Genomic DNA, 9,042 nt, shown 5'->3' on the forward strand with positions numbered 1-9,042 from the left:
ATTTATAATTTTCTAGAAACAATGGTACGGTTATCATTTTTGTTAATCATTAAACACTTCTGTAATCCACATGTAAAATTCTAAAGGAAGAAACTGTTTTATTAACAAACTTTCTTACATTCCGGTACGCTATATCGTAAAAGGACATAATTAAATCTATCATGTGAATTTTAAAACAAATTTATGGGAGTAAATGAAAAAAGTAAAGGGTTGGATCTTGTAACAAAAATGGTCCTATGTTCCCACAACCGATTGAAGAGCAAAATGCCAACAAAATATTCAAATATTTGACGATGGGGTTTGTATTCGATTTAGCAAGTCGGTTTGTATTGTCTATATATTAAAGGAACATAGCCTCGTTCGTTGAATTCATTCTTGGATAACATAGATAAAATACTATAGTTAAGACACTTACCACATGAAGTGAGAGTTTAACATTAGGCGACACAGGAGACCGTAACGGTTCCTCCTTATTATCTGGATCGGTTGAAACATTTTCTGTGGCACCACCGAGATCTTGCGTTTCATTATTTATACCATCTCCTTGAATGTTTTCCTCCTCTTCTTCTCCTATTTGGTTATCATGACGAGTGGTGTTTTTTCGTGAACACGAAGTTCCCATATCGTTCTTTGAAATAATAGATATTCCTTGCAGTAGAAAGAGCGCGGGCTCGATTGGATGAGTAGCTGCAGATGGCACGACTAGCCCGACTCAAAAGAGGTCACCTTGGTTACCTTGCTTGGTGCACGGGCTAGGGTATGAATGATGCGTCTATTCACAGAATCTTGTTTATCTCATTTCTAACACACTGGATCTGCAATTGGGGTCCCCCCTAATTTAAGAGTTCGAGGTATTCTCAGATAAAACGTATGCAGTAAATTTTAAATGATAGCGATGAACTGTGGTGGCAAAAGGTTATTAAAAATGCCATATCATCAACGCTCATTGAAACTAACATTTAGAACTATCCAGTTTGAATTAGTTAAATGTTTCACAAGGCAGAGTAGCGAGATTACTCAGGAGATGTTTTTTTTACTATCTCTGTTATGAATTCTATCTTCCAACACTTGAGACCAAGCGAAAACATCCATGACTTACTGTTAACCTTTCTGTTTTAAAGATTATAAATTCACTGTATCCGATGTACCAGAAGAACTTGCGCGAATATTGTAAAATTCTCTTTTTATCTAGAACGGCATCATTTTTTTAACACGCTACCTCAGACCCCCAAGTGATCCGAAATATGTGTATGTTTTCTGTATCTCCACAGTGACGGTTAATCATTAATTTTCGACTTTTGTGCGGGTATTATTTTGGTTCTCTCCGACTCGGAGGGAAACGTTCATGTCAAACAGAACGTTTCTATCGCAAAGCTTTTACCCCAAATTCTCCGCCGAAAAAGCGACCAACCAAAACTTACAAGGGGATTGTTGCGTAATTCAGTCACGGTACCGTACTTATTATCATCCTCGTCCGTGTTCACATCAGTTTAGAGTATGTGAATATATGGTAATAGCTTGCAAATATTTCCAGTAAAAAAGTAACGATCGTGTAAAGTCAGAATCAACTACCCTGGCCTTCTTCAGGGATGTGAAGTCACGCGTTGTTGACGCATGCGTGACTTTAGAATATTGTCCCAGACAGGTGGTAAAGTACGTGTATCGGCCCTCATCTCTCTTTAGCGGTGGCTCTAATTATATATATATATATATATATATATATATATATATATATATATATATATATATATATATATATATATATATATATATATATGGCTTCTTTTATTTCCCAAACAAACAAACAAACAAACTAGTCTTGTTCCCTATCTAGGACAGAAACATTCTCCTTGTCAATTGTATGTCCAGGACAGTCTTTATGGATGTGTTTGAAACTTCAGATGATGCATAATTTAATTGGGACGTCGGTGCTCCTGAAATCTGGATTTCAGTGTTCTTTCCTTCTCACAATGTAGTCATCTGTACAGGCTGAGTTGTCAGAACCCTCATACAGTATATGATAAATGGGACCACATACTTCACCAGGTAGAATGGAATCTTTAGGACGTACCAACAGTTGTCTGAGAGTATACTCGTTGGTTTGAAATGAAGCTGGATACCATATGATATATATATGTATCACAGGGTTTCAGAAAGATTCATTAACATTGGTTATGTGTGCCTTTATTAATGTTTGCTTGGAACTATTATTAATGTTTGCTTGGAACTATTAGTGCGAATTGTTGTTATTCTTGTTTTTGATGGCATGTTTTAGGCTGAGGTCAGAATTTACGGGAGGGGGGTCTTGGGAGAAATTATGTTGGTCAAAAGAATATTCGCAGCCCCCTTCGCGCTCTCAAAATATTTCATGCCCCCCCCTGAAAGGAACCTAAGAATTTTCGTAGCCCCCCCCCCTCCCGGCCACACATATTTTAATGTGTAATTATACAGTATACCCCGCTCCACTTCAGAGATGTACAGTATTGCACACTTCATAAAATATCTTTCCAAATATGTACTTGGACATACTTAGCCTAACATAGTGTTCTCTTCCAATTTGGACAGAAGCAGCATCCAACATGATAGCTAGTGGGGAGGGAGAGAGCGAGAGCGAGAGCGAGAGAGAGAGAGAGAGAGAGAGAGAGAGAGAGAGAGAGAGAGAGAGAGAGAGAGAGAGAGAGAGAGAGAGAGAGAGAGAGAGAGAGAGAGAGAGAGACAGACAGACAGACAGACAGACAGAGAGAGAGAGAGAGAGAGAGAGAGAGAGAGAGAGAGAGAGAGAGAGAGAGAGAGAGAGAGAGAGAGAGAGAGAGAGAGAGAGAGAGAGAGAGAGAGAGAGAGAGAGAGAGAGAGAGAGAGAGAGATACACACAAATACATTCACATGGCTGTCACTCAACTCATCACTGAATATAGGGTTTAGAAGTTATTGCGGCGAAGACTCTGTAAAAGACCACTCCTGGGGTATAATTTGGATCAAATCATGAGCAAAATATTTCGGCGCCCCACTTTCAGACCATCATGCTCCCATCCCCTTTGAACCCTCATTTTTTTCAGGACCCCCAATTTCTCCCCAGCCTCCCCTTGCTGTTAATTCTGATCTCAGCTTTATGGCCCATGACGGATAATCACATCGACAACGAGCCACGTTTACGTGTTCTTTCTCCTGTCTTATGATAATACTTTATCGCATTCAAATGTTGACCGACAAGCACTCCTATGAAATGTCATGGGGTTAGTAAGTGTATGTTGACTTGACATTAGATTGACCTACCGGTAAGTGACTGGTTAATTCGCGATCGCTTCACTTGGGTATGTCAGAGTGTCATCATTGACCTTTACACAGTCACAATTTATTGATACATTTATATATGTCATTATCTAACATGTTATTCGGAACTAATAAAGTAGCGTGGTTGCAATACTGCAACTTTTAAAACGACAAATCTCTCCTGAGACGATAAAATGTTACATAGCAGGTGATTACGCTACATCGATACTATTCTGAAGGTGGAGTTATAAAAATGCACAGCAAATAAACATTCACAGTCAATAGGCACGGATGGCAATTTCTCGTCAGATTTGAAGGCCACTTTGTAAAATAAAATAAAGTACATGTACTTCTAGTGGTGTACACATTACAGAATGATCTTTGGGATGTAACAACATCGAACAACTCATCTACATATATATACTGATTATGGTCTGTGTGAACAACACAAAGCAAACAATCTTTGGAAACCCTGGCTTTGTATTACGACCAACATTCCACTATCTGCGACACAGCGATGGATACAGTAATTTCAATAATTTTCATGGCGACATATGTATTGAAAGATGCATAGAACAAAAAATCCATTTGTAATAAGAGAATATATTTGTAATATTTTGAAGTGAGGAATGCTGCATAGCTACATGTATAACATATTTCCCAAAAATTGATCAGTAAAAGTGAACCTACGAAATGTATGTTATGTAGCGACATTTCAAACACCACACATCATCCGTACAGATTATAAAAAAAAATTATGTGATAAAACATAGCCTTAACATTAGTTCATTGACCCTTATATTTTACACGCTACTCTCTAGAGCTATAACTGGGATATATTATGATAAATACTTTCATTTATAATTCATAACATGTTTTCACCCGACCAGCAGCTGTTCGAAAATTCCGTACATTGACGTAGCGACAACTACAATGGAAACAAAAGAATTCATTAAATTATGCAAATTGGTAATAATACTGTATTATGTGTTATAATTTGGAAGCGGCCATTGCAAGCTGGTTTCGTCAAACACGCGCCAAAAACGACGAAACGTTGTATATCGTCTGCATTGTTTACGTAGTTTGGAGGGAAACATTTCGGCAAAATGGCCTCCACGGTTGCTTTCCGACGAGAGGATTTTGATGAGGAATTCCTAACGTGTCAGATATGCCTAGAGGAATACAAAGAACCGAAACTACTGCCGTGTTGCCACAGCTTCTGTACTACCTGCACAAAGCGCTATGTTGGAAAACGTACAGAATTTGAGTGCCCTATATGCCGGGACAGACATGTATTATCCGAGAAAGGAATCGACGGATTGCCGAGCAATTTCGTCGTCAATAACCTGAAGGATTTCTTTGCAATACAGGAAGGGCAAACGACAAAAATACTTTGTCAGAGCTGTGACGCATCTAGCGAGACGGCCTTATCATGGTGCAACGACTGTGGCCATTTTCTGTGCGTTAGTTGCGATTTGGCGCATAGGAGTATGCGATGCTTGCGTGATCACGATGTGAAAAGTCTGAGACAGTTACAGCAACCAGGACAAAATATCGCTGTCATGAAACGTAAAATGCGATGTTCAAAACACGGAAATCAGGAGATGATATTTTTCTGCGAAATATGTGAGATACCCATTTGTACAGCGTGTACAATTATTGATCATAATCCCAACATGCAAAAGTCAACACTGTTTCACCAACCTGTTGATTTGGAATCAGCACTGGAGCGTCATCGTTTAGAACTCCGTCGGTTAGTAAGGCAAGCAAGACTACAAGAAAAGCCGCTGATTGAGACTCAAAAGACGATCGCTGAGGAGATAAACAAATTGTCTGCAAGAAAACAACTCGTGGAAGAAAGAATTGATAACATCTTTGATGAGATTATTTCTAAAATAAATGCTCGCAGAGTAGAATTACGCGCGGAACTCCGCATGGTATATGAACCGAAGTACGCGGATCTAAAGTCACAGAAAGACGAACTTGACGCATTTCTTCAAAACGTGAGAAGGTCTTGTGAGTTTACAGAGCAAGCAATCAGACATGGTAGCGGTGCTGAGCTGATGGCAGTGAAGAAACTTGTACGTGACAGATTACATGATTTGGCTCTGAGGTGCCCACTCCGGATTATCATTCAAGAAAATGGTCATATTGATGTCAACATCAAATACGAAGAATTGGAAAGAATTACAATAACTGTCAATAGATTGGGGAATATTCGTTCAAGCACTACGTTGCCGAGTCTTAGCAACATACGGGACATCGGCCAGGGAATGTTCTGTATATCTACGTACGACTACAATGGCCATCCACGCAAAGATGGTGGCGATCCTATTGAAATCAACTTGATAAAGTCACCAATCGACAAGTCAAACGTTTCTTCAACATGCACGGATCAACAAGATGGCACGTACGTGTTAAAGTTTTGCCTAGATGATGACGACTTATCCTCTTGTCGTCTTGGCAACGAAGACGAAGTGAGAGTTACTTTTAGCGTCTTGATTTTCGGAAGAGAAATTGAAAATTCACCATTTCATAACAAGATAGTGAAACTACACTCCCTTCACTATTGTAATTGCCAGCCAATTAGGGGAAGCGTGGTTAATAGTGCTAGTGCTACGTCCAATGAAGCAGCTGAGAGTGAACAAGCACAGTTAGTTTGACCTGTAAAGGCCGACTACAAATACTGAGAGCTAACTTAAAGGACAGAGCAATATCGGATAATACTTCGCCATATGGATAAACATGCAATGAACTAACATGGTGATGATACTGGGAGGAAGATTGAGTGTTAGAGATAAGGATGAAAGTGTTACACAGAGAGTATCATGATCCATTTGAGAGAATTCTTTCCTCATCTAGTTTCCATAATTAGGCATCAACAATGCGTCTAATTCAAAATACAAGTATGCAGTCATTTAAGGTAGAATGTGCCTCTTGGACCAATTTACCAAACTTCTTTAGAGCTCTCAAATCTTTGCTATATTGAAACTTGCTTCTTCTTCTTTTAAAATAATAAGAAATTTGGGGGCCGTCCTTTTCAAGGAAATTGACATTTTATTTTCCAACAATTTGATATTGGGTGGCCATATTGGATTTGGCGGCCATATTGGATTCTAAAATGGCTTGCAATGGAATGCAACACGACTTTTATTTTAATCAAATACAGCTAGCCCTCAGATTTTTAATGTACTTATTTTTAGGACATTAATTGCCAACCTTGGCATAGTTGTCTTTCATCAACAATTCAATATAAACACATCACGTTATCGTATTTGCATCAAAGATACAAATTAATATAGAAAGGTTATTATCACTTTGGTTGTCAGACCGCCCTCAACGTGAGAATAGTTCAATGTGTAAGGGCGTTGTCAATATGCAATTTAGCTGATGAGTCACACGTACAGTTAGAACCGTATTTGTATAATTATAAATGGATAAACATTAGCTCAACATGAATGCATGATTTGAACTGAAAAGTCGTGTTATATTTTTTAGTTCAAATCTTATGTTAGTTGACTCGTGCTAGTAAACCAGAAACCTGATTTTGTCTACTGCAGCAGTGTTGAAAGAAATTGTGAAATATTAAGAAATTAAATACATTCATAGACCTAAATGCATCTTCCGAGTTTCTTTTTTTCTATCGAATACACAGTGATAGTTTCCTTCAAAGTGAAATCATCTTTCTTCTTTTAAAACTGTAGTCATACGAATTCTTATAGACACTAATGATATATGGGTGACGTCACATTAGTTATGACGTCACTCTGTTGTCTTTGTTCAGTGCAGTGTTGGTATTTTATGTTAAATGTGTTTAATTCGTTTTATATTCATTGATATATTCTTTGTGTTGTTAGTGAAGGTGTTTTTTTTACAGTGCAAGTCGATGGCATAGTAATAAAATAAAAGAAAGTTGAATTGGAATACGTAATGACGCAAGTTTATTTCAAGAAACTACAAACTATGAAGTGATAAAGACATACGGGTGATCACCTTTTGTTTCACCGACATAAGAAAATTTAGGTGGACTAACGTGACGTAAACGTATCGACGAACATTTATACTGTATGATATCATCTGAGTTTGTTTTTCTTTTGAATACACAGTGATAGTTTCCTTCACTTCTTTTAAAACTACAACATATGACGTGATGAAGACATACGGGTGATCACCTTTTGTTTCACCGACATAAGAAACTTTAGGTGAACTAATAACGTGACGCAAACGTATCAACGAACATTTATACTGTATTATGTCACATAAAGACACTTTTACTAATATCCCATGTCATAACGCCAGTCATTTTAATTCTCTGCTGAGTCTACGTAAGGTATTCTCCACGATAGATGCTATCAGAAAACAACAACTTGAACTTAAAATACGTGACGAAACAGTACTGGTGATCCGTTCATCATCTATAGTTAGTATATGTTTTCCACGAACCTATGGAGCCCTTAGTTTTAGAAAGTTTAACATTATAGAGAGTACTTTTTACACCGTCCCGTCGTCCGGCATTCTCCCCTGTCTGCTCTCGGAACTCAGACAACACTCTGTGAGTTTTATTTTATTTGATCCGCTCCCCTTTTTAGCACAAGTGTATCTGGTGATTTTACATTACTTATTTTATCGGCGGTGTGTGTATTTCTATTTAGATATATCTTGTATTTTATTCGCTTTTTATATTTAACCGTTTTCCATATGTTGTAGCGCTTTCTGGTCTTGTTTTATTAGTTTATCTTTTTAGAACATTTTTAACTTTATTGCAGTAGGCCTGTAGTGTCGATCTCTTTGTATTTTTACTCACTTTCAGTTCGTTCATGTTAAATTGTTTTAAACCCTGAAGATGACTTCCCTTGTGTGGTTGAAACTAAATATTAAGTTTGAACGTAGACACCATGACATGTAGACCTCTTTTATCAAACCTATTCATTCCACTCACGTCACGTCACCTCGATCGATTGATTGTCAAAGAAAAAAATGAAAAAATATTTTTAGGTACCGAGTATATTATTAAACTGCACGAATATGGAGAGTGCAGAGTAATATTTTAAAATAATTTAACAAATATGAAAGTGAACACAGAGGGCGTGTGAGATTAGCCTTATTGGAGGAGTGTGTATGTTCGTGCGGTGTGGAGAAACAGTGAAAGTCAGGAAGTGGCTCGCCTCGCCCATATTGAGGAAAAGTTATATCTTGGCTGTCCTTGGAGGGTGGTTTGGAAAACAGGTAGCTGAACAGACCGTAGAGGATCTGAGGAACCTGTGTGAGTGGTCCTGAAAGCTGTAAAGGCCGTGGAGAGCCTCCTCCAGGGATTTTATCTGGCTGAAGAAAATACCAACGTGTGCAGCTCGGATCGAGTGACCTTTCGCTACAAATATTAAGTAAAACATTGAGCCTTATTTGTGTATTTATAAATTTGCAATATTAGCATCATAAAAAAAATGCATAGTATGGTACGGACAATTGTGCGATTTATTTCAGTCACACAGAACTTTCATGTACGTACATGTATGTACTTATTTGCCAAATCAAAACTCTCGTCAGCCGGGAATAGAATTAACAGAGTTGTCTATTAAATTTACACTCAAGAAATTTCGTATACTAAATTTTAAAGAAATTTATATGCAAACATTTATGTACAAACGTGTGGATCATACTTTTTTCCAGTAATTTTATACGTTGTTACATAAACTTAAGCTGATGTACACGCCCGTGCACATGGAAAATACGGATATCGATACAGCGGTGAGGAGACGACGTTGTTTCTCTGTC

At 37.8% G+C, this 9,042-nt stretch overlaps 2 protein-coding genes across 2 annotated transcripts in view; both read left to right on the top strand.

Annotated features, from left to right (window-relative positions):
* Positions 1 to 4,376: 4,376 nt before the first annotated feature.
* LOC144433289 (tripartite motif-containing protein 2-like) lies at positions 4,377 to 5,933 on the top strand. Its single transcript, XM_078121595.1, has one exon. It carries the CDS (start codon positions 4,377 to 4,379, stop codon positions 5,931 to 5,933), a length of 1,557 nt encoding a protein of 518 aa, XP_077977721.1.
* A 2,479-nt stretch (positions 5,934 to 8,412) lies between these two features.
* Positions 8,413 to 9,042, top strand: part of LOC144432550 (betaine--homocysteine S-methyltransferase 1-like) — a 7,888-nt gene continuing 7,258 nt past the window's right edge. The window contains exon 1 of the mRNA XM_078120788.1: positions 8,413 to 8,651. The gene's annotated coding sequence lies outside the window, so the exon portion shown is untranslated. The remainder of the gene's footprint in view (positions 8,652 to 9,042) is intronic.

Source organism: Glandiceps talaboti, chromosome 3, assembly GCF_964340395.1.
Source record: "Glandiceps talaboti chromosome 3, keGlaTala1.1, whole genome shotgun sequence".
Lineage (NCBI taxonomy): Eukaryota > Metazoa > Hemichordata > Enteropneusta > Spengelidae > Glandiceps > Glandiceps talaboti.

Coding starts and splice junctions, on each gene's coding strand:
- LOC144433289 (XM_078121595.1), top strand. CDS start 4,377: ATGGCCTCCACGGTTGCTTTCCGACGAGAGGATTTTGATGAGGAATTC.